This window comes from Tupaia chinensis, unplaced genomic scaffold (assembly GCF_000334495.1).
Source record: "Tupaia chinensis unplaced genomic scaffold, TupChi_1.0 Scaffold147282_1, whole genome shotgun sequence".
NCBI lineage: Eukaryota > Metazoa > Chordata > Mammalia > Scandentia > Tupaiidae > Tupaia > Tupaia belangeri.
Window position 1 is genome coordinate 3,686,078 of NW_006207133.1, and position 26,370 is coordinate 3,712,447.

The following is a 26,370-nucleotide window of genomic DNA, read 5'->3' on the forward strand; positions in this document are numbered from 1 at the left end:
TCCTGCTAACCACAAGATGGCTGCTGTGCCGCATCAACTGATGGTCAACTCTGCTTGCCAGAACTGCCTTCCGGAGACTGTATTCCATGGAGACTCACCTACAGTTGCGGAACTGCACGAGACCCACACTTGATCCAACCTTGAATGGAATCTATTTTCCCTATTGTTAAAAACTTTGGACTCCTGGCCCCTCTCCCTCTACTCGCAGGTATCGCATTTTCAATGACCCCTCTGGAGGATAGCTGTCTATAGCAGAGATAGAGTAATTGGGAGAGGGGGAAAGGGCTGAGGGTCAAACATAGGATAAAAAACATATTTATATGTATGAAAGTAGAAATGGAACAGTATTGGTGACGACATGCTTGATTAAGACACTATGCAGTTTATCCTAGATGGGAGACTACACTTGGTGTGTTGTGATGATACTCAGGGAATGAGTGTTAGGCAATATAATTTAATATAAAAAAATAATAATAATAAGCAGGAGGAAAAAAAAAATGCACATTTGATGACTGAAGAGAGTTGTATGGACACAACTGGGGTCTACTTTATAGTATGTTCATTCTACTCCCTGGGGTTTATGCCTAGGATCAGATTTGGATACATGTGTAAGGATATGTCAGCTGTGCTAGCTAGTGGATATACTTAGACTAATTGAGTTCATTGGTAGAATAATTGAATGGGGGGGGTGGAAGGCATTGAGGGCAATCATGAATGTTAGGGACAATGGAGGAGGAAGACGGGACATGGCAGAGGGTGGGGATGGGGAACCTAGGATGGCAAAACAAAAGGCAAGGTATGCAGGACACAAAAATTGGGAAATCATTTGCTGAGAACATATATGTTGATGTGCTTGATTGAGCCAATGCACAGTGTATTTTGGATGGAAAATTCAGATGTGTGTTGTGATGAGAAAAAAAAATTTATAATAAAAAACAAAGTATAAAAAAAAAAAAAGGAGAGAGAAGAGGATAAAGAGCAGTGAACAATAGAGAGGCAGGATGTTAATGAGAAATAGATATGGTTTATTATCTGTTGATGATGACATGTATAGTATTCTCAACTGAACCGGTCTGGAAAGTATTTCATGATGGGTAAAGTCTTTTTAATAAGCAAAATGAGAAATAGTGATTGACTGTTTAAAAAAATTATAATAATAATTATTGGGAAAAGCATGGAAAAGATATTGAATGATAAAGCGGGGAGATTGATATCTCTGTATTGACTGACATGCATGGCATTCCCTTTTGAAAAAGCAATGGAAGTCAATGTAAAGTTATATGTAATCTAGTGTAATGATTATGATGTTAATAAAATAAAAAAAAATAAAATAAATAAAAAAAAGAAATACAAAGAGAGTTAAACATTCATTTTTTTATTTAAATGACAAAGCTAAATCTCACACATAATTAGCCATATTGTTATCTATTGACTTAAGATACCTTGTTTGTTTTAATTATTGAATTATAAACATATTTCTCAGAAAGACTTAAATGTAGTATATGAGGTTAAATGAATTTAAATTTCAAATGGTCAGAGTTATTGAGAAACATTTTGTACAAAAAAAAAGGCTAGGATATTTTTCTTACATGTGTAGGATACCATAAAGACAGCATGCAGTATAAATGTTCAGTGAACATGAAGGGAAATTCCATGGCATCAAATATCAAAAGACGACAGGTAGATGAGCAGAGATTATATAAAGAAAAAACTTAAACATCATAAGGAAATGTATGTTTGTAATAGTATTTTATTTTGAAAAGCAACATAACATTTTACTTCTCTGCCTAGGTTGAAAAAAATCATAGAGTAGAACCAAGTTATTTATAGCAATCAGATATGTCTTAGAGCATTCATTGTGATGGATCTACTACCAGCTTTGCATAGCATTGACACTAAGGATGACTTAGCAAATAAAACGTTAGTTATCCCTGCCCTTCTGGAGCTCATAGGACAATGCGGGAGAAAGAAGGGAACATGTCCTAACAGATATGTGAGGATATACAGGTAATCCAGAATGCTGTGGTAGCATATGGCAGGGAACATCTAACCCAGCTTTGGAGCAGAGGGTGGTTATATCAGGGTTCACTAGGGAGATAGAGCCAATAGGATATGTATAGATATTAAGAAGGGATTTAGTAGAGTAATGAGCTCACATGATTCATTAGCCAAGAAATCCCACAATAGGCCGTGTTAAAGCTGGAGAGTCTGGGACCTGGTAGTGTAGTTCAGTCCAAGTCTGAAGGCGTAGGGGTAAGGATGCTGATGATGGAGTCTACAGTCCAAGGTTGAGAGCCTGAGAATCTGGGGATCGCTGGTGAAAATCCTGTAATCTAAAGGCAGATGAGCCTTAAGTTCTAATGTCCAAGGCAACAGAAGTCTGTCTTGCTCTGGCTCAGAAGAGACCCATCAGTCTTCTGTATTCATTCTCTCTGTGCTCCATTTTGATAGAAGAATATCCAACTATGTTGAGGGTGGATCTTCATATCTAGTGTACTCAGACTCAAATGTTAATCTTCTCTGGAAACAAGGCCATGGACAGACCCAGAGAAATGCTTTGTCAGATTTCCAGATATTCCTTTGTCTAGTCAAACTGACTCCCACAACTAACCGTCACAGTAGGGAAGACTTCTTCCAAAAAAATTCATAGAATGGGGGCCAGCAGTAATGTGATTCAGGCGCTGGACCCATACATGGCCGACCACAGTTCAAGTCCCAGACCTGGCCACTTGCTTTCTCACTTTCTCTGGTGAGTGCATGTACCCTCTAGCAAATTAAATAACAATAATAATCAATCAATCAATCCGTCAATCTTTCTGTCTTTCTGTTTCAAGTTCATGGACAATGCAAAAACTGTGCATGGATTTAAATATTTTTCACCCAAATAAACTCATCCATAATTTCATTTTTTCTATGATCTTTCTGAAATTCCATTGTATTTACCAAAGCCAGAGACTAAGACTAAGAATTATCCAGTGAGGACCAGCAGATGACATAGCAGTTACATCACTAGACTCTCACATGACTGACCACAGGTTTTTAAGCCAGTGTCTTGAAAATCACTGTAGGCCCATGCACTTGCATGTCCAAGACCCTGGGAAGAAAATGGAGAAGGGATTGGAGCATAGCCATCCCCATGGGGGATGGGGGGTGATTTTTCATTTTCTTATTGTGTTGATCTCTCTCACTATCTCTGGAGAATGCACATGCCCTAAGACAAAAACCTCTTTTAAAAAAAATTAGCCAGGTGAATGATTTTTCCTGTAGAATCATTAATATAAATGAAGATGGAAAATCAAGACAGCAGATGGTATATCTGAAAAATCACACACACACACACACACACACACACATATATATATATATATAATATACATATTTATATTAATATAATTTTACATATTTTGTGCAAATATAATAAGAATATAACATAATATAGCATACATTTATATGACTGTAATATATATGTATGCATATATATGAATAAGAGAGTAGGAAATTGTAGACAAGTAAAATGAATGGTAACAACCATAAAAAGAAAAGAAAAAAATTAGTTTTGGTGAGGAAGCAAAGAGATAATGTTATTTTAAAAGTAATATAGTAAATGGATTTTTACAAATGTTTAGTATTCAGTTTTATGAGTATGGACACATACATGGATTCATTTAACTACTACCATGGTCAGAATATAGAGCAGTTTCATCATCTTAGCAAGACCTGTGCTCAGTGCACACCTTTGTAGTCACACATTTCATCTATCCCTCATCTCTGGCAACTACCAATTCTTTGACCTTGACCATTTCCAAAATGTCTTATATGTAGAATCCTACAATCTAATCTTTTGGGACTGGCTTCTTATATCAGCGCATGTGAGGTTTATCCAAGTTGTTATATGTTTCAATAATTTGTTGCTTTTTTATTTCTGAGTAATATTCTGTTGTATGGATTTACCTGGGTTGATTATCTATTCACCCATTGAAGGATATTCAGATTATTTCCAAATTTTTTGTGTTGGTATTTTGTCTGTCTTAATATATCTAATATAAACGTTCATGAACAGGTTTTTGTGTGAATTTAAATTTAAATTTCTCTATGGTAAATACTCTAGTATGCAGTTGTTGAGTCATATTATAAGTGTACATTTAACTTTATATGAAGCTAACAAACTGTTTTCTAGAAATACTATACCACTATACATTCCTCCCAGCACTGTTCTCAAATTCCAGTTATTGGGACCAGCAGTTAGCGTAATGGCTATGTTGCTGGACTCCCACGTAGTCGACCGTGGTTCACGTCCTGGACCCGGTGGCTTAAAACTCAAGCCAGGCGCGTGTGCGTACGTGCCCAAGATCCCGAGAGGAGAATGGAGGAGAAGGGATTGTGGCGTGGCCATCCCTCCTTGGGGGTGATTTCTCGCTTTCTATCTCTCTGTCTCGCTCTCTGTCTGGCGAGCGCACGCGCCCTATAGCGAAAACCTCTCAAAAAAAAAAGAAAAATTCCAGTTATTCAACATCCTTGCCAGCACATTTATTATCAGTTTTGTTTTTTTGTTTCTTTGGGTATTTTTTTTTGCCAAGGGGCGTGAGTTCTCACCAGAAAGAGAGGGAGGGAAAAAGCATTCTTGAATAGGGCATGGTCAAGCCACACATATTTTCTCCTCTATTTCTTCATCCTGTTAGGAACTAGGGGCATGCACGTACATACACATTTACCCAATATGTTTTTCAAGCCTTCAGGGCCAGAATTCAAACCACTGATTGATTGTATGGGATCTGACTCCCTTAACTACTAGGCCATAGGGCCAGCCCCATTTTGTTTCTTTTTAAATTTTTCTAATATGTATGTTTTATCTCATCATAACATTTCTTTACTGATTAATGATGTCGAATGTTGTATCTTCTTTGAAGTTCCTGTTTTGTGTTTTGCCCATTTTTTAATTTAGTTTTTTTCCATACTGTTGAGTTTTTACATACAGTTTTTGTATTGGATATGTGATTCGCAAAATTTTTCCCAGAGTTCGGTTTTCCTTGTAATTCTCTAAACAGTGTCTTTCACAAAGCAAAAGAAAGAGGTAGATTCAAAAATCACTTAACCAGTCACTGATTCAACAGATTGTCAGAAAATCAGCAAGAAGTAGATTTTTAGCAACGCAGTTAGCAAGTTTGACTTCATTTATCTCTATGTAATACTGTATCCTACAATTTCAGATTACACATTCTTTTCAAGTGTAGAATATAATATCATGCCACAGTGCATTAAGTTAGAAACTATCATAAAAAGATAACTTAAAAGTCCTCCAAATATTTGGACACTTAAGAAATACACTTCTAGGCACAGGATACTACTCTGCAGACTGAGACTAGGTGGGAGACCAGTGTTCTATTCTTGTCCCACCATTAATACCAAGCACAGAAGTGCAGGTCTATAGTCTCAGCTAATTGAGAGATTAAGGCAGAAGGATAACAACAGAGTATGATCTTGTCTTTAAAAAAAAGAAAAGAAAGGGTCAGCAGGTGGTGTAGTGGTTATGTTGCTAGACTCCCACATGGCTGACTGTGATTTGAGTCCTGGACCTGGTGGCTTGAGAATCCTGCCAGGTGTGTGTGCGTGCATGCTAAAGATCCCAGGAGAAGAATGAAAGAGAAGAAGGGATTGTGGTGTGGCCATTCCCCTGGGGGATGATTTCTCACTGTCCCTCTCATTGTCTCTTGTCTATCTTTCTCTCTGGTGACCACCCCTGCCTTACAACAAAAACCTCTTAAAAAGAAAATATACTTCAAATAAACCATGGGTCAAATTAATTCACTATTTGTTTTCAACACTCTGCTTCCTTCTCAAAATACTCACTTACAAAGAACTACAGTTACCTCTAAGGTTGTGGTTAAAATTAGTTAAAATAGTGGGTATCAGAGTAATTTGATAAATGTGAAATAATGTGAAGATATTAATAGCAAGGGACATGTGGGAGCCCTATTTAATTTTTCTGTAAAGATTTTCTGTTTTCTTAAAAGGGAAAAAACGTTATTTTATGTATGATTGCTCACCTGGCGAAAGCATCTTACTTGTTAAATGAATGATTTGATGGCTGACTGAACATCTATTACCTTTACTAGAAAATCAGTCAGTATTCTTTTTTCCATGAGAACAGAATAAAAGAATAATACAGCTATGAGATATCTAAGCCATGGGTCCTCAATTTCAGTCTTATTCTTTAATAAAAATGTTTCTATAATATTGTCTTTGCTGAAGAATTTTTGTTTTCTACTTATCTAAATATAAATGTAGTCAAATAAGGCTTGGCTTTAGGTTTTCAATAGATAAAGGATGCCTCTAAACTCTGAAATAGTTCTGACCAGGTTTTAAACTTAATTGTGAATATGTTCTATACATATTTATAATAGTGGTAAAGATTATTCTACTGAAAATTAACTTTTGCCCTTCAAGCTTCAAGAAAAGTAAAGCTTACTTGATGTTATTTGAATTATTCAGTCATTCAGTGAATGTTGAGCACGTACTCCGTTTCAAGTCCTATTTATAGACACCATGGATACACAGTGAATGAAGTGGATAAAATCCAACCCTCAGGAAGCATACTTTTTGTTGGGCAAGACAAGTCTGTGAGCAAACAATTACAAGTTAATTAGAGTATGTAGTTTGTTATTCCATGGAAGTAAAGTTACTGAATAACAGGTAAAAATACCGTTCATTTTTTTAAGAGAGATTTTTGCTATAGGGCATACTTGTCAGAGAGACAGAACGCGAGAAACCACACACACACACACACACACACACACACACCCCAGGAGGGGATGGCCATGTTGCAAAGTTTATGGCCTGAACTTTTACCAGGGAGAAATAGGTTTGGGGGGTAATAATTAGTTTTGAGACATGTTAAATTTGAAAATATGTTTATAAATCCAAATGAAGGAGGAGAGGCAATTCAGTTTATCGACCTGGCATTCACAGGAGAGGTCTGGACTAGAGATACATATTTGGGAATTGTCAGCTTGTGGATAATACTTAAAACCATGAGTTGAGAGCACAAGAGGGAACATATCTTGTGGATGTTGAAGAATAGAGGTCCTCATTCCTGAAGCACTTCAAAGTTTATATGTTAGTGAGCCAAGAACAAGCACGTAAAGGAGACCAAGGAGTAGCCATTTAAATAGAAAGCCTTTCTTTTATAAAAGACACAGTGTGTATCTGAAACCAAGTGAATCAGGAATGGTCTTCTGTGTCAGATGATACTTATAGATCAAGTACGATGAGGACAGAGAACTGAGTTGGGAAAGTGGAAGACACCATTTACTATAAAAGTGGTCTTGAAGGCATAGTGCTGTCCAGAGGCTGACTAGAGAAGATTCAAGAAAGACTGAAGACAGTAAATTTGAGGGATTAGGACACAGGTACTAATAACAGGAAGATCTATGTAGCATTTACTAAGTGCCAGACACCCTTTGTAGTGCTTTATGTATATTAATCCCATTTAATCCTTATAATAGCCCAGAGAGAGAGAGGAGAGAAGGAAGGTGAGAAAGCATCTCTCATGGGGGTGGTCATGCCGCAATCCCTTTTCTACTTCTTCTCCCTTTCAAGATTTTAGACATGCATTTACAGGTACCCCATATGTTTTTCAAGCCACTGGGTCTGGGTCTCAAACCACGCAGTTGGCCATGTTGGATTCAGCTGCCTTAATAAGGACCCTATCACCTGTTGGCCCAATCTCATTCTTTTCATGTTGTTATTTTTAAATCAGTTTGTATATCTGAATGAAGTCTTGTTTTGATCACTCAGTTGCACCCTCATAGGTATTTTAAATAGCTTGGTCTTGCTGTTTTTTAAAACTGTTTGTGGTTTTTAACAAGGTTTTTTGTTTGTTTGTTTTGAGAGATTTTTTTCCTAAAGGGCACATGCACTCACTGTAGAGAGAGAGACACACAGAGGGAAAGTGAAAAATTACCCCCTAGGGGGGATGGCCACACCACAATCCCTTTTCCTCCATACTCCTCCCGGAATCATGGGCACACACTCACATGCGTAGTAGTCTCTGATAGCCTCTATGTAGGGCCATCTCATATTTTAAGATATGAGATTTAGGTTCATCTTATTTCTTTCCTGCTACAGAAATGAAGTCAGCATTTCTCCAAGAAGCCCTGATTTTTTTTTTTTTAATGATTTTTCATTGTCAAAGGATGTGCATGCTTACCTGAGAGCGACAGAGAGAAAGAAAGGGAAAAAGCACCTCCTAATGGGGCATGATTAGGCTGCCATTCCTTCTCCTGCATTTCTCCATCCTATCAGAATTTAGGGCACAAATGTACACATGCCTATCATGCTTTCTAAGCTGTTAAGTCCAAGACTCGAACTGCACAGTTAGCCATGTGAACTTCAGCCCCCTTAACCATTAGGCTATAGGGCCAGACCACCCTTGATTTCTTTTAGTGGAAAATAATATTTCAAAAATTTCAGTCTGATTGCTAAGGATGTTATTCCTACTTGGTTGGTTAAGGTGCTGGACTCCCGCATGGCCAACCGGGGTTCAAGTCCCACATCTGGCAGCTTGAAACTCAGTGTTGGGCACATGTGTGTGCATGTGCCCCCAAACTCCCAAGAGGAGAATAGAGGAGAAGGGAATGCAGTGTGGCCATTCCTTTTGGGGGATGATTTCTCACTTTCCTTCTCACTGTCTCTGTTTCCCTGGCGAGCACTATGGCAAAAACCTTTTTAAAAAAAAGTTTCTAGGCTTTTTAAATATGCAGAATTGGAATCTGTATTTGATTCTGTGTGTCTGTATTAAGAAAGACAGGGTGATTCTCTCTTTCAATTAAATCTTAGTTGCAAAGGTAACTATATAAAGTTCATTACAAATCTTTATAATCTAAGACTGTATCAGTTTACTCTCTCGTGATGTGACTGGCTACCTATAAGCATCATAATAACATCAGAAATCAGTTAAGAAATACTTATTGAGAACTAGGTTTTCCTTTCACAGAGGAATGTGAAATGATCCATAGTAGTCCCTCCTTTTTTTTCTTAAAAGAGATTTTTGCTATTGGGCACGTGCACTTGCCAGAGACAAAAGGCAAGAAATCACTCCACAGAGTATGGCTGTGCTGCAATTCCTTCTCCATCAGTTTCAGGCATCCACTGGAAGTCTTGAAACACATTCCCTTCATTTAGGAGAGACTGTTGTAACAAGTTATTGATGCTCAAAGTATGATCCACAGACTGATGCCGATCTGTAAATTGTTTTGTGAACCGAGTCAAGAACAGAAATTAAGTGTAAGCATTTGAAAAGTTTTATAGCAGTCTGCCCAAAAGCCTGTGATTGGTGTGTTTTATAAAAATATCAATGCCTGACAGATTGGAAATTTAAATAGAACAAACATTAACTGACCTTTTTCTACCGAGTTTCAAAGACACTGTTATGCACAGTTACAGCCTTATCATATAGCTGACAATAATTAGGTAGTTCGGATAAGTGGTATGAAAGACAGATTAGTAATGAGAGAAGTGTAGATGTGAGCTAATGAACTTCTCATGGAGAAAATGGACATGATCTAAGCTTTCATTTGATTTTACTTTGGCAGAGAGGCATAAAGAATGTATGAAGACATTATAAATAAAACATGTAATTATGGTTATACCAACTATGTTATGGAAGTGGCCTTAGAGTAGATTTTTATTAGTTAGAAGGAGGAAATAAATTGGATAAGATAGTTATTTAAAGGCCTTCTAAACAGCTAAGATATGTTCATTCCAAAGACAGAGAACATTCATTCCACAAATGAGTACAGGACACTGTTGTGCACTTGAGAACTCCAACAATAGATAAAACAAAGCCCTACTCTTTCCTACTTAGTTTCTAGTGAAGAAAGCAGGGAGTGGGTATCATATGCTATTAGAAAATAATAAGTGATATGAAAAAGAGCAAAATAATATTTAAAATTAAGGTGATTGAATAATTTTTCTCAATACTGGAATTAATAGTACCTGTGTTCACGAAGGACGCAATACTCGCTCTCTTATTTTGCCTACCTCTGATAATGCTGTGGGAGCTGCCACTCTGGTCTGAATATTTGTAATTGAAGAACTAGATTACCTATATCCCTGAACAAGTTTTTTTTTTTTTCCTACCAAAAAGCATCTTCACTGATTTATTGTTGATAGGATTTGATACCTTTCCTTTTTTAATTTTTTAAAAATTATTTAGGTTTTGGCCATAAGGTGTATGGCACTCAGCAGAGAGAGAGACATCAAGAAAGTATGAAATTAATGTCCAGGGAATGGCCATACCACCAATTTCTTTCCCTCCATTCTTCTCCTCAGATTATTGGGCACACATGCCCAGCGTGATTTTCAAGTCACTGAGCCCGGGACTTGAACTGTAGTTGGTCTTGTGGGAATCTAACACTTTAATCACCACACCACCTGCTGCTTTCAGTACATTTCTTTAAATTATATTAGTTCTCCTAAAATGCTGGTTTTTCTCAGTTGTATATACTACCTTTTGTATTTGTGATTCTTAGTTCATTTGGTTGTCACAGATGCTACTTCTCTTTATTGTGACCTGCCTTAGGTGATGGGGGTAGAGGGAAGGAATGTAGCCAGGTACCGTGTGCCTACAGTTTGCCTTGTTTTCATTTTGGATTTTCCATTCATCCTTTTTGGAGATCACTCTAATTCTGACTCCGTCTTTCTGTGACTACAGCTGCTGTTTACAGATTGCCCATACTTCTGTTTTCAGTAGCCCAATCCTGTCATTCCACACTTAAATCAAGGGTCCCTATTTCTTTTATCCATTTGACCTTTATCCATTGATTTTGTTTCTATTCTACCTCCACATAGAGGCGTGGTCTCTTTTGTGTATAGTTTGGGTTGTAGTTTTCCCAATTTTTTTTTCTTTATGTAAATCTGATTTTATCTACTTCATGAAGGATTCCTTAAAATACTTAGACAATTCTTAGCATATCTGCAAGTGTTATAGATTATTTTAAATAGTATAGATCATCTTTTTATCTATCCCCCTGATGTTGTATAGAGACTGGGGGACACAAGGGGTGTATGAGCATATAGTTACTGTTCCGTCTTTTAGGCTAGCTGCCATCTTGATCCAAACTTCTAATTCATGTTCCTTAAAACTAATTCAAGACTGATAATAGTATCTGACAGTTCTGGTAATTACTAAGACAAAAAGCAACTAGATAAATTAATATGTATTATTGGATTTGACCACTTATTATGTATTGTCTTACCTAACAGATTAAAGCGATTTTGTTTAGTTGAAACTATATTTTTAAAGATTTGTTCTAGAGAGACAATTTAAAAATCTTGTTTTAATTTTCATTAATTTGTTTCTCTGAGCAGTCGTTTGAATGGTAGGAGGTAAAAGGATGCTTGCTATATTAGGTTGCCTATAGGATGTTTCAAGTGAAGAAGCACAACTTTTTAAAAGCATTGTTTAGTGACCTAGAATGGTTAAGGTGCTGGATCTCACTTGGCCAACTCTATGGTTCTGAGTCCCAGACCTGGCAGCTTGAAAAATACACAAGATGCGTACGTGTGTGCCAAAAATCTCAAGAGGAGAATGAAGGAGAAAGGATTGTAGTGAGGCCATACCCTCTGAAGGATGATTTCTTACTTACCTTCTCTGTCTCTCTCCAGTGAGTGCACTTGTCCTATGGGGAAAAAACGCTTTAAAAAAATTTTTTTTCCCTTGGAATGAGAGAAAATATTTGCAAGTAACTCCTCAGATAAGGGGTTGATGTCGGGAATATATTGGGAACTCAAGCAGCTCACCCATAAAAAAAGTAATAATTTAAAAATGGGCAAATTCATAGATAGCTCTCCAAGAAAGACTTACAGATGGCCAAAAGCCATTTGAAAAAATGTTCAAAAGCTCTCATCATAAGGGAAATGCAAATTAAAACTACAATGAGATATCTTTTAACTCTAGTTAGAATGGCTAGGATCAAAAAAATAAAGACTGACAAGTGTCAACAAGGCTGTGGTAAAAAGGGAACTCTCTTACACTGTTGGTGAGAATGTAAATTAGTCCAACCTCTGAAGAAAACAATAGGGAGAAAAAACCTACAAATAGAACTTCCAGATGACTCACAAGCCCACATTTTGGCACCTACTCAAAGGATAAGAAAACACTCAATCAGAAAGACATCTGTACATCTGTGTTTATTGCAGCATTTCTTATAATTGGTAAAACATGGAACCAACCTGAATGTCCAAAAGACAAGTGTCAACAAGGCTGTGGTAAAAAGGGAACTCTCTTACACTGTTGGTGAGAATGTAAATTAGTCCAACCTCTGAAGAAAACAATAGGGAGATTTCTTAAAAACCTACAAATAGAACTTCCAGATGACTCACAAGCCCACATTTTGGCACCTACTCAAAGGATAAGAAAACACTCAATCAGAAAGACATCTGTACATCTGTGTTTATTGCAGCATTTCTTATAATTGGTAAAACATGGAACCAACCTGAATGTCCAAAAACTGATGATATGGTTAAATATTTATACTACGGAATATTACAGAGCTATGAGAAACGATGAGATTGTATGGTCTGACTCAAAATGGATGAATATAGAAGATTTAATACTGAACGAAGTAAGCCAGACTTTAAAAGATATACATTGTATAGCTCCATTAAATTTGTATTGAGTATCTGAACTATATGGCAGAAGTTGAAAGCTCTGAAGATGCTAATGGTGGAGAGCATGGGTGTGAATGCTAGTAACAGTAAGGGGGGAAAGTAGTGGGTAGAAAGTGGGTGCTGGATGATGGGTGTGAGACAAAAAAGAAAAACTTATAAATGATAAACTTGTGCTTACAAAAGAAAAACAAAACCATTTTTTGTACTGTCTGAAATAGTTCACAATAGTGTGTATTTGTTAATTTATGTGTCATCAAAAGAACACTTTGCCTAAAGACAGGTCTGATTTGTGTGTAAAATGTTTACAGTCTTATGAAATTGGAGTATTGTAACTGAAACTTTGTCAATGTTTTTTGAATGAACTGAATAAAGTTTTTGTTTTTAAAATTTTTAAAACAAAAATTTCTGTTTCTTAAATATCAGAGGACATGATAATCATTTAAAGTGCTAGAAAAATAACTTTCTGGGACCTATGTAGGAAATTCTGATTTATATCTTCATATTTGACAGAAGTACTGAGTAATTTTGACATAGTTGGTCCTTTGATCAAATTTTATAACTTTTAGATTTTATAGGTCAAAACCTGTCATACATCTATTTCCTTGTACATGGTAAATATAACAGGTTTACCTTGTGCAGACAACAGTGTTAAATAGTAAGAAAACAGCTAGTATCATTACAGGAGAAAGGATTCTGTTTTGAGTGATAAGATGACATAAAAACTAAGGAATACAAGTTAACACAAAAGGAAAAATGAGAAGAGATTCTATTTGCTGGTGGTGTTAAACCCCTTAGATTTATAATTAGTAAATAACCAATTAGTCATGAACTTTTCAATGGAAGTGTTTAATAGCTCTATAGAGGATCCATATTCAGGTTATTGGGATTTGTCCTATTAGGTTATTGGGAGAATCATGATGTATTTTTCTATGCTTACCTTAAATGTAATTATTATTAAATAGACTCACCTTTTTTTTTTCTTTCTTTCTTTTTTTGGAGAGGTTTTTGCTATAGGATGCTTGCACTCGCCAGAAAGACAGAGAGAGACAGAGAGACAGAAAGTGAGAAATCACCCCCCAGGGAGTATGGCCATGCCGCAATCCCTTCTTCTCCTTTCTCCTCTCAGGATCTTGGGCACGCACACACGCACCCGTCGTGAGTTTAAGCCACTGGGTCCGGGACTTGAACTGCGGCCGAGTACATGGGAGTCCCAACAACTTAGCCATTACGCTAACTGCTGGTCCAAATTGATTCACCTTCTAGCAAGACACATTTTCAGATGAATTCATGTTGTTTAGATCTTGTAACATCTTTCCTTTTGATTTTTTAAAAATAATTATTTTAGGGACAGCAGGTGGCGTGGTGGTTAAGGCACTGGATGTTCCCACATGACTGACCATGGTTCAAGTCCTGGACCCGGTGGCTTGCTTTCTCACTTTCCCTCTCTCTCTGTGTCTCTCTCTGGTCAAATTAAAATAAATGAATGAATGAATAAATATAAGAAATTATTTTATTTAACTTTATTTATTTATCTTTCATTTGACCAGGGAGGGACAGAGTGAGAGAGAGAGGGAAAGTGAGAAAGCCAGCTGTCAGGTTTGAGACTCGAATCACGGTTGGCCATGTGGGAGTCCAGCACCCTTTAACCACCACCCCTCCTGCTGGTGTTTATGATCTTGTGATTTACAAGATGAGATTGTCTGAGGCTTAACTGATCCCCAATTTGTATGTTTGCATGTCTTGGTTTTGAATTATAGCTTTTTTTATGCTAGGCTGATCTCATTAATAGCTAATATCTCTAAGTCTCTTTTTACTCTTCTGTTCAGTGGAAAGGAAGATGCCTGGTTTTTAAGTCGTCTTAATCCTCTCAGGATCAGTTGATACCATTCTTATAAAATTTTTTATGTGTAAGTAATAAGGCAGTAAAATTTTAATTAGTATTTTCAAGAGTTAGAGATAGTGTGGACAACAGCATAGATGAAGGAAAGCTCAAGATTTGCCAGAAGTTATTGGTTATTCACTTTGACTGGGGCGAGAAGACTGTAAAAGAATTTGTGAAACTACAAATGGGTTTGGTTCAGATTAGAAGCCTTGTTTGTCAGGCCCAGTTTGGTTGATAAGCATCTGAGAAAACTTGCTTTTACTCATTCTCTCAATAATGCATGTTAACTATTCAAACTGAGTAAGTTAGTATGAAAACTCACTCATTTATCAAGGCCTAATTCTTATTATCATCTCTGATCTTCCAAACCCTTCATGACTTCTCCATTCTATTCTTTATATTGTTTCTCATGTATTATATTGTGGGACTTCTCATCATATTCTAAGTACTGTTTTAATGCAGATTCTCCTCTACCAACTCTGAACTCCTCCATATTTTCTTCATTTTTGCAATCCTACAATCCTACTATCACATTTACTTAGTGTTTAGAACTTAATAGCTTTAGAAATGAAAGAGTATAATAGTAACTCATCATTCTTCAAAAGGAAAAGGCCAGTGATTTTTGGAATCTAGGTTCCTGTGCCAAAGAGTCAGTCCTAGTCATAAATGGTGGAAAATCCTGAGATCATTTTTGCTTGAGATGAATGAATTTTAACAGTGCCACATTTTACTTTGGTTTGAAGTTTGCTCTTTATTTTTATGAGATAACAATTACCATTTGGTTTTGATAAATATGAAGGGATTCTATGCTATCTTTGAAAATGTCATATTGTATTAAAAAATTATCATGTTTTAAAAAATATCTCTGACAATTAAAGCCCATTATCTTAGATTTCTCGTGTTTCTCTTTATTCTTTTGAAGGATCAAAGTAACAATGAAATCATGATTGGAGTGATGTCAGGAGGAATTCTGATCTATAAGAATAGGGTACGAATGAATACCTTTCCATGGTAAGAATTTTCATCAGTGCTTTTTTGCTCTTGCCTCCATATTACTAAATGTAATTTTTATAATAAAGTACCTGTTGAACTATTTTAATAATGTCAGTTTACTTGTCTGCTATAATTTGCACTTTACTCCCCTTACTTAGAAACTGTCAGAGATACAAAAATAATTCATTTCAAAATGAAGAGTTTTGTTTTCTGTTTGTTTTCAGAGGTTTTTGCTATAGGGCGCATGTGCTCGCACCCTATAGCAAAGGGAGAGAGAGACAGCAAGAAATCACCCCCCAGGGGTGGCCACGCTGCAATCCCTCCCTTGTCCTCCATTCTCCTCTCGGGATCTTGGGCACACACGCACATGTGCCCGGTGTGAGTTTAAGACACCAGGTCCAGGACTTGAACCATGGTCAACTACGTGGGAGTCCAACAACATAAGCCATTACTCCAACTGCTGGTCCCTTTTTTTTTTTTTTTTTAAGAAACTGTCTAATTATGTACTACAGTGATAGTATTTACCCTGTGTCTTCCACCATGCTTAACACTTGAGTATGTCCTTTTAGTGCATTCAGTGGGATGCTAGCTAGCTTATCTATGGAATAAAGGCATGGCTGTTGCCACAAAGACCCAACATTACATGTTGGTTTTGTTTTGTTTGACTTTGTTTTGAGAGATTTTTCCTGTAGGGCATATGCACTACCATAGAAACAGACAGAAAGTTTGTTCTTCAGTTTCTTCTCCTCCATTTTTCCTCTGGGATTTGATGTTCCTGGAGTGAATTTCAAGCCGCTGGGTCCGGGACTCAATCATGTTTGGTCACATGGGAGTCCAGCGCCTTAACCACCATGCCACCTGCTGGCCCTAACAATATATGTTTTAAATGGGTGCAAGAAAATTATAGTGGCTCATAGGCTTTAATACTCATGTTATTCTGTTTTTTGAGTATTTTCTTGTCTTGCTGTTCTACTGTGCCTATAATGTTGTTCTTGTTCTCATTGTCTAGAATGGCTCATGAGCATCACATCTATATTCCAGAATAGGGCAAAAAGAAAGAAAGCATCTTCATTTTCCTTTTATTAATTTTTTAAGAATTATTTATTAAATTATTTATCATTATTATTTTTTAATTTGCTACAGGGCATGCACACTCACCAGAGAGAAAGAGAGAAAATGAGAAAACAAGCCGCCAAATCTGGGGCTCAAACTGCAGTTGGCCATGTGGGAATACAGTGCCTTAACCACCACAGCACCTGCTGTCCCCACCCACTTCCTTTTAAGAGAAAATTTGAAAATTATAAAAATCACTTCGATCATATCTCATGAATAGCTAGCATTGTGTGTGTGTGTTGTGTTCAGGGTTTTTGGTTTTTGTTTGTTTTTTTAATCCAATGATTTTCTTTAGGGGAAGAAATAAAATATATTTTATTAATCTGTTTCTTTTTTATGCCTCATAAAAATTTTCCAATATTAGGACCAGCAGTTAGTGTAATGGCTATGTCGCTGGACTCCCACCTAGTCGACCACGGTTCGAGTCCCGGACCTGGTGGCTTGAAACTCACGCCGGGTGCGTGTACGTGCGTGCCCAAGATCCTGAGAGGAGAATGGAGGAGAAGGGATTGCGGTGTGACCATCCCCCCTGGGGGGTGATTTCTCGCTTTCTATCTCTCTGTATCTCTCTCTTTCTGGCGAGCACACGTGCCCTATAGCAAAAACCTCTCCCAAAAAAAAAATTTTTTTTTCCAATATTGCTGAATGGGATTTTATAACTAATCACTTAAATAGCATTTTAGTAGAAATATAATAGCTAACAGGAACAAATATTTAAGAAAACCATTACAACTTTGCTAAAAAAATTCCTAGATTGTTTATGAAACATGCACTGTACGATAATGAATTGACAAGGTGTTCTTCAAAATCACATACTTCTAACTTCAAAAAATACTCTTTAAGAGGGCCAGCAGCTGGCATGGAGGTTGGGGTGTCGGATCCCATGTGGCTGATTCTGCTGTTCGAGTCCTAGACCAGGTGTCTTGAAAATGATGGCTGGTGGGGCCAGCAGTTAGTGTAATGGCTATGTCACTGGACTCCCATGTAGTCGACCACAGTTCGAGTCCCGGACCCGGTGGCTTAAACTCACGCCAGGCGCATGTGCATGCATGCCCAGGATCCCAAAAGGAGAATGGAGGAGAAGGGATTGCGGCGTGGCCATCCCCCCTGGGGGGTGATTTCTCGCTTTCTGTCTCTCTCTGTCTGTCTGGCAAGTACATGCGCCCTATAGCAAAAACCTCTCCAAAAAAAATAAATCATGGCTGGCATGTGTGCGGGCATGACTAAAATCCCAAGAGGAGATTGGAGGAAAGGGAAGAAGGGATTGTGGCATGATCATCTCATTTTGGGGGGTGATTTCTCACTTTCTCTCTCTCTAGCAAGTATATGCACCATATAGAAAAAAAAATTCTTTAAGAATTTAAAAAGGTGGGCCAGCTCCATGGCCTGATGGTTGGGGCAGCCAGATCCCATAAGGCTGACCCTACGGTTCAAGTTCCAGACCAAGCAGCATGAGAAACACACTGTGCATGCATACATACACATGCCCAAAATTCTGACAGGATAAAGAAATGGAGGATAAGGGATTGTGGAGTGACCACTATGGAGGGGTGCTTTCTCTTTCTCTGTCCAGCAGTCATGTTTTCTTGCAAAATTTTTAAAAAGAAAAAATAAATATGAAAAGGCAAGACAGATTCTTTTGCAAAATATATATCTGATAGAGGACTTACATTTGCAATATTTATATAGAAGTTGAGTAACTGAACAGTTAAAAGAAAATCTAATTAAAAAGAATAGGCAAGGTATTGAATAGACACTCCACCAACAGAGAAATTTAATGGCAAATAAGTATGTTAAAAAAGCCTCTTTCATCGCCGAACTGAAAATTAAAAATACAGTGAGCTATTCCTCTGCATAAACTATGAGTTGTTGGAAAGTCATGACACATTTTTATGTAGAAAACAGAAAAAGATACGTCATGAGTTTCCTGACAATCCAGTAAATAAATCCAGTTTAAAAGATTGACAGTACTAATTGATGTTAAGGAAGCAGAGCACCTGGAAATCTCAGATATTATTGGTGGGAGTGCAAACTAGTGCATCAACTTGGGAAAACAGTTTGGTAGTGTTCTTTAATGTTAAACATAGATTTACATATAGTCCAGCAATTCTATTCCCAGATATTTACTCAAGGAAACTTAAATTCATTTGAAGATTTGTATACTACAGTTCACAGCTCAGTATGTCCATAATTGCATAAAACAGAAGATAAATGTTTATCAGCAGAAAGGCTAAAAAAATTATAGTGCATCTATGTACTGCAGTTCTTCTGCTCTTTTTTTTTTTTTTTTTTTTTTAATAAACTATCAAGACTGGGTGGCTGCACCTCAATAGAAAGGCAACACTGCAAGGCAGACCCACACAGGAAGATTCATGTCCAGAGCTCTCACTTGGTATGCAAGGCATGTGTGTGTAGATAATCTGGGCTGGCTGAGGCTGGGAATGGATTATGATGTCAAGATCCTTAGTATATACCGAGTGTCTGCACTCTATGACTGAAACTGGTTGACTAAAGGATATAGAAACACAGTAAATGGATGTGAATACCAGATATAGTGTGTGTAAAAGAATAGAGTCTGAGGAAGGACATTTAGAAGAAAAATGAGAGGCAAAGCATTAATGGAACAAAGAAATGTGGTATTATCTGTTGAAGATAATTTTATAGTTTTATCAACTGGACTAGGGAGAAATGTTTACATGTTGGAATATTCACTTTGTAAGGTAAATAATGTGATTAAATGTATTTTAAAAAATGAAATGAAAAAAGATCCTGTCCAGGGTGTTAATCTGTCTGTTTCTCCCCCCACACCCCACCCCCGCCCAAATAAATGAATAAACTTTGGGGAAAAGAAGAACTGTTTAAAAAAGAGAACTGGGGGACCAGCAGTTAGCATAATGGCTGTGTTGCTGGACTCTCATGTAGTCGACCGTGGTTCGAGTCCCGGACCCGGTGGCGTGTGTGTGTGCGTGCCCAAGATCCTGAGAGGAGAATGGAGAAGGGATTGTGGCATGGCCATCCCCCCGGGGGGTGACTTCTCACTTTCTGTCTCTCTGACTCTCTCTCTCTCTCTTTCTAGCAAGTGCACACACCCTATAACAAAAACCTCCCCCCCTAAAAAAAACCTGTTGATCAGTAAACCAGATGATTCAGTGTCGTTTTTCTTAAGTATTTAATTTTACTTTCTATTAATTTCACATTCTGTATGTATGTCAAAATCTGAAATTATCTTTAGATGATGTGGGTTAAAGTAACAGTGACAAGGTAATGAAATGTTTTTGTTTTTCAAAATTAAATATTGTATCTTGGGGCCAGCAGGGGATGTGGTGGTTAAGGGGCTGGACTCGTACATGGCTGACCATGGTCCAAGTCCTGGACCTAATGTCTTGAAAATCATGCCAAGCACATGTGTGTGTGTGCCCAAAATCCCAAGAGGAGAATGAAGGAAAAGGGACTGTCGCGTGGGCATCGCCCCTGAGGGGTGATTTCTTACTTTCCCTTTTTCTGTCTCTCTTTAACTAGCACACACATTCTATGGGGGAAAACACTTAAAAAAAAAAGTTATACATTTTATGTAATTAGATACTTAGGTTCTGCAAAAGGCACTGTTAACAAAATGAAGAGGGCTGGCAGGTGGTTGAGGGCTCTGGTCTCCCACATGGCTTACCACAGTTCGAGTCCCAGACCTTGTGACTTGCTTTCTCATTTTCTCTCTCACTCACTCACTCACTCTCTGGTCAAATTAAAATAAATAAATAGATAATTAGATAAATAAAATAATTATTTTATTAATAAATGAGAAGAAAATTAACAAAGTAGCAGATAATATTTATAAAATAAAAATTTGCGAAGGATTGATATCTGAAATACAAAGACTGTAGGCAGTCTAGTTGTAGAAGAGAAATGAAGCGTCAGCCAACAGGGAGAGACCCTCTTTAGATTATAGCAAATACCGAATACCTGCCTCAGTAACTGTTCCTTTGAAGGAACTAAAATTTATTAGCTTTGAACAGTGTTCACTGAAAGCTCAGAATTCAAAAATAAAAATTTTCAAACCAGAAACCCAAGCATATCTTTTTTCTTCCTACTCTAAGCTAACATGCTTGACACTCACTCATGCATTTGCCTCAAGTAACTGAAGTGTAAGAATGCTTTTCTTTGGGACTTCTGAGAACTTCTGGATGGTAGAGACATGAGTCATGAAGATCCAAAGTTATAATTACCATAAAATAATTATTTAGAAGATTGGGACAGGATCTGGGTTTTACTAAATAAGATCAGATCTCTTTTGAACTTGGGAACCTTAGATTTTAAAGTCTGAGTGTTACTCCTTATGTGTATATACTGGGACAAATCAGTTTGGCTCTTATTGATTATACTAATGAGGCTTTAAGAATTCAGTCTTTTATGGGTTGTATATAAAAAAGCAATGTGGAGAGATTTTTAAAAATTAAATCATTGTGCTTTTTACAGTTAAATAAAAAATGTTGTCTTGGTCCATTCATGCTGCAGTAGCCCAGACTGGGTAATTTATAACAAAGAAGAATTTATCTGGCTTGGGACCAGCAGTTAGCATAATGGCTATGTCGCTGGATTCCCATGTAGTCGACCATGGTTCAAGTACTGGACCTGGTGGCTTAAACTCATGCCAGGCGCATGCGGGTGCGTGCCTTAGATCCTGAGAGGAGAATGGAGGAGAAGGGATTGCTGTGTGGCCATTGCTCCGGGGGGGGGGGCATTTCTCACTTCTTGTCTCTCTGTCTCTCTCTGTCTTTCTGGCGAGCGTGCGTGCCCTATAGCAAAAACCTCTCAAAAAAAAAAAAAAAGAAAAAAAAATTACTTGGCTCATGGTTTTAGAGGTTGAGAAGGTCCAAACTCAAGGACCTGCATCTGGTGAGGGCCTCCTTGTTGCAATGTAATGTGGCTCAAAGCAGTACATGGCTAAGGAGAACAAGGTGCTAAGTGAGAGAGAGCAGAGACAAATCACACACAAGCACAGGGGGGAGCCAAAATTGTTTTTATAACAAACTGTTCACGATAACATGCTCCCAATCTACTTATGAAGGACGAGCCCTTATAAACTAAGTCACCTCTTAAAGGTCCACTTCTTAATGCTGTTGAACTGAATTGTTTTCAACACATGAACTTTGGGGGACACATTCAAATCATAGCAAATGTTTTTAAGGTTATTGCATAAAATCATGAAATCTTACATTTTCCCCCCAAGTATTACTTATAAGTAGTAAACGGCTATGTTGCTGATATTTCTTGAAATTTTAATTTCTGACATGTTTTTAAGTGTTTCTGCAGATACAGAATTGTGAATGTGTAGTTTACAATATATATTCTGACATTTCCTTAGTTGATACATAGATTTTCATTATTTTTCATGAAGCACCAACAACTTTAGATGTACGACATGTATATGTGATATCTAGATATTACTAAATTTACAGTTAAACTATGGTTTTTATCATTATTTTTAATTTGGTAGTAATTTCTTTTTTGTTCAGTATTTTAAGTATTATAGTATATTCTCTTATCCAGGTTGAAGATTGTAAAAATTTCTTTCAAGTGCAAACAGTTTTTTATTCAACTTAGAAAAGAATTGGTGAGTACTACTCTAATAATTACCTATATAACTTAACTATTTTAAGAAATGCACAGTCATAACTTTTCTATCAGTACAAGTGCAAGTATAGTTAGTACTGTTGATAATTTCCTACTAAAGTGATGAGTACCCTTTTTATGACAAGGTTTTTTTGTTTCTCTAATGTGTCTGTGGTTCTAACTTACAAGTTTTTCAGACATTCCTTTTGTCATCATTTGCACTTAGAAATTGATTTCTCTCACATGATACAGTATTCATTGTTACGTCCATTTATGAGGACAGTAACAGCATTTCAAGCATCCTTTCCTGTTTCAGTTAAATCTGTAACACTTCTTTTTATATTTTACATATAAGCTCATTTCATTTTTAGGGAAGCTTAATATTTGTTTAGTTACTAGGTCATGAACTTGTAAAACAGTTCTTCCCTGTGTTGGAGTGGAAATAGCCTTTTTTATATATTAAGTAAAAATTGAGTTGTCACAGAAAGCGTAGTAAATCTGTAAAGTACAGTGTTGGAAACAATTTAATCTTGTCAGTGATTTTTCTGTTTCTTCAAATTAAACTAAAGCTTTGTTAAACATTTTTTTGAAGTCTGAGAAATCCTGAAAAATTAATGAAGATTTCAAGATGGTCTTGTGTGTATGTGTTTGTAAAATTTGGCTGGAACCTTTAAAAATGAATTTGAATTAGTTGCATTTTATCAGGATATTCACCTAAGTGACTACGGTTTATCATTTGTGTTCACAGTATATGGAGGGTCATTTTTTTAAAAATAAAAATTTCTATTGAGATAAAACATAATGTAGAAAAAGTATTCGAATCTTTATACAGTCAGATGCCTGTACTTACTTACTTGTCTCAAACCTCCTGTTTTTATATGATCAGTACCCCTGAAACTGGTAATGATGCGCTAACATAGCTGATGCCCTCTTTCAGGTCTTACCCCTCCCAGAAAGGATCATTATGCTCATTTGTACTACCACAGATTTGTTTGCTTATTTTTGAATCTTTATTAACAATTAAATTATACAGTGTGCTCCTTTTTGTGTGTGTTTTTTTTTCTCCTAATATATTGTGTGAGATTCATATGTATTGTTGCACATGGCATTAGTGTTTTCCATTTATGTATGGTATTCCCCTGAATGAATATACCATAGATTAGTTATTCATTCTTCTATTAGCAGATTCTTTTGCTATTCCAGTTTGGAGATACCATGACTAATGCTGCTAATAAACATTATTGTAACGTTTTGATAAATGTTAAGAAAAATAAAATGTACAAAATCTATGTGCCTTATACATACCAACCATTTTCATCTCATTTCATCCTCACATTCATTCTCTGAAATAGTAGGAATATGTTTACCATAAGCAATTGCAGCAGCAAAAGTCAACTAATAATTGATTAAAAATAGGATATAAGTATATTCTGTATAAGATTGCATTGTTAATGTTTTTTTCCTAAAATATCTCTTTGTCTTTAAATATCTAAACTTCATAGAATGTACTTATTCTTTGTCAGAATATTTTGTGTCCATTGTTTACAAACAGCACGGGAAAGTTTTTGTTACATTTCAAATATAATTAGTAAAATATAAAAATCGTATGTATACTTAAAGTATGCCAAGTATCAAAAAGGGGAATCTTGAATGTTGCTAATACTGAGAAGCATTAGTGCATCTCACTCACTGTGAGACATTCTGTCGTTTTGGATGTTTATGGTATACAGCACAGCCTATAAACTGTGTATGTCAATATATAAAAACCAACTATCAACCATAATTAAGAATTAATTTTCTGCTGATCAGAAGTGATATTTTAAGCATATTATTACCTTTTAACATGATAGTTTATTACTTATACATTGTCATTTGACTGTGGTTTAGTTATGACCTTTTGATGACCAAAGTATGTTTTTTTAATAGTACATAGAAGGAAACTTTCTTACCCTTAAAAGAAAAACATGATCACTTAGACTGCGTTAAAATTAATATCTTTATTCATCATGAAAAGACATCATTAAGGGCGTTAAATAGCAATGTTAGGTACATAATGCCTGTGTGCACGTGTACATACACACACATACCAGTCCTTGGTTGTATATGCAGCCCGATAGAAAAATATGCTAGTGACTTGAACAACTACTTCACAAATGAGAGTATCCACATGGCCAGCAGCATAAAACCATGTGGATATTCTCATTTGTAAAGTGTTTGTTCAAGTCACTACCGCATTTTTCTAAGGCGTGTTGAACCTCATTAGTCATCAAAGAGATGATAATCAAAATGTGCTATATTTACATACCCACCAGAACAATAAAATGAAAAAGACTGATAAACTACTAGTAGGTAAGTATATGAAATATACACTGCTCGTGGGAGGGAGTGGATAGTGATCTATATTTTCCAGCAGTTTTGGAAAACCATGGGGCATTAACTTCTGAAGCTGACATATGCATGTCTTTTAACCCAACAACAGAAATATGCATATATTTATACCAGACAATATATGGGAATATACATAGCAGCATTATTCTTATGTCCCCAAACTGGAAACATCAAATGCCTATCAATAATAAAGTAAATAAATAAACCGTGGTGCTTTCATTATAATAGACTACCTAAAAGAATGAAGATAAGTGAATTACTGCTCCACAATTGTATGGATGAATATTAGAAATATACTGTTGAAGAAAAAGAGATTTAAAGCCACATATGTATTATTCCATGTATATAAAGTTCAGAAACAAGCATGACTTATCTATGGTGATAAAAGTTAGAAGATTTATTACCTTTGGCAAAGTAGTCTGGTAGAAAGGGGAAGCAAAGGAGATTTCAGAGGTGATAGTAAACATACTTTTTTCAGTACCTCTTATTTAAATATAAAATAATCCATTCTTTGGTCTGAGAAGAAGATAAATGGTTATATTTATTGTGTGAAAATCAGAGCTGTACACTTATGGGATGTGTACTTTACTGTATATGATTTATTAAAATGATGTTATTTAGTAATTTGTTCCATGTTTTTCAAGAAAATTCGTGATTTTATTCTAGTGCTGAATATTTTAAATATAATAGTTTTCAATGCTATTGAATCGTTTTAATTTTGCTTATTTACAATCTAAGCAGATTTACAAATTAGGGTTATTGTTAAAAGTCATGGTGATATATCTCAAAGTTTAATTTCTGGGACAAAAGTTTGAAATTTTATTTAAAGTTTATAAAACAAATGTATATCAAATTATAAACTTATTTCTAATTATGATTTTGGGTAAAAGATTCTAAGATTTGTGATATTATTGAATGAGGTACACATTTTATAAACTGTTTCATTTATTTTACTACCTTTTCATTGGATAAGGAAAATAAGCAAACAAACAAAATCCTAGACAATTAGTATTTGCAAAACTAGAATACTTTTATCTGTCAAATGTAAAATTAAATGGAGCATTAGATCCTGACATTTTCCTGGTATTCTCTGCATTTTGTCATTTATTACAGCATGAATCTAGAGAAACATTATTGGGATTTAATATGGTGAATTACAGAGCATGTAAAAATTTGTGGAAAGCTTGTGTAGAACATCACACATTCTTCCGTTTGGACAGACCACTTCCACCTCAAAAGAATTTTTTTGCACATTATTTTACATTAGGTTCAAAATTCCGATACTGGTAAGTATTCCTTCTGTATTAAGGCTTTATTGTTGGATTCCCCCTTCCCTTTAAAATAAAGGTCTAGTTTATTGAACCATTAAATCTCATTACTCATACATATCTAATGAGGTAAAATCCCCATGGAGTGAATTCTCTCGTTCTACATTAGTTTAAAAAAAAAAAAAGTTCTACAGATTCTTGTGATATAAACATCAGATGGATTCCACATGGCCAAATGCTAGGCACCTTTGCCTGCATGCCCAAAATGAAAGAGGGAATTTCAGCTTGGCCATCCCTCCTAAGCAGTGCTTTCTTACTTTCTCGTTCTCTCCTTGTTGCTCTCTGGTGAACACATGTATCCTGTAGCAAACTTAAAAAAAAAAAAAAAAGCTATACATATTAAGACAAAATAAAAACAACAGAACATGTACCTCCTTTGTTTAAAGGCGG

The 26,370-nt window shown here is 36.1% G+C and overlaps 1 protein-coding gene across 4 annotated transcripts in view; it reads left to right on the top strand.

Moving 5' to 3' along the window:
• The window catches only part of PTPN4 (protein tyrosine phosphatase non-receptor type 4), a 220,546-nt gene that overhangs the window by 122,061 nt on the left and 72,115 nt on the right, over nucleotides 1-26,370 (top strand). For all 4 annotated transcript variants that reach the window (XM_006169570.1, XM_006169571.1, XM_014584589.1 and 1 more), the window contains exons 10-12: nucleotides 15,474-15,562; nucleotides 22,202-22,265; nucleotides 25,766-25,938. In XM_006169570.1, the coding sequence (XP_006169632.1) occupies nucleotides 15,474-15,562; nucleotides 22,202-22,265; nucleotides 25,766-25,938 (326 nt within the window). The remainder of the gene's footprint in view (nucleotides 1-15,473; nucleotides 15,563-22,201; nucleotides 22,266-25,765; nucleotides 25,939-26,370) is intronic.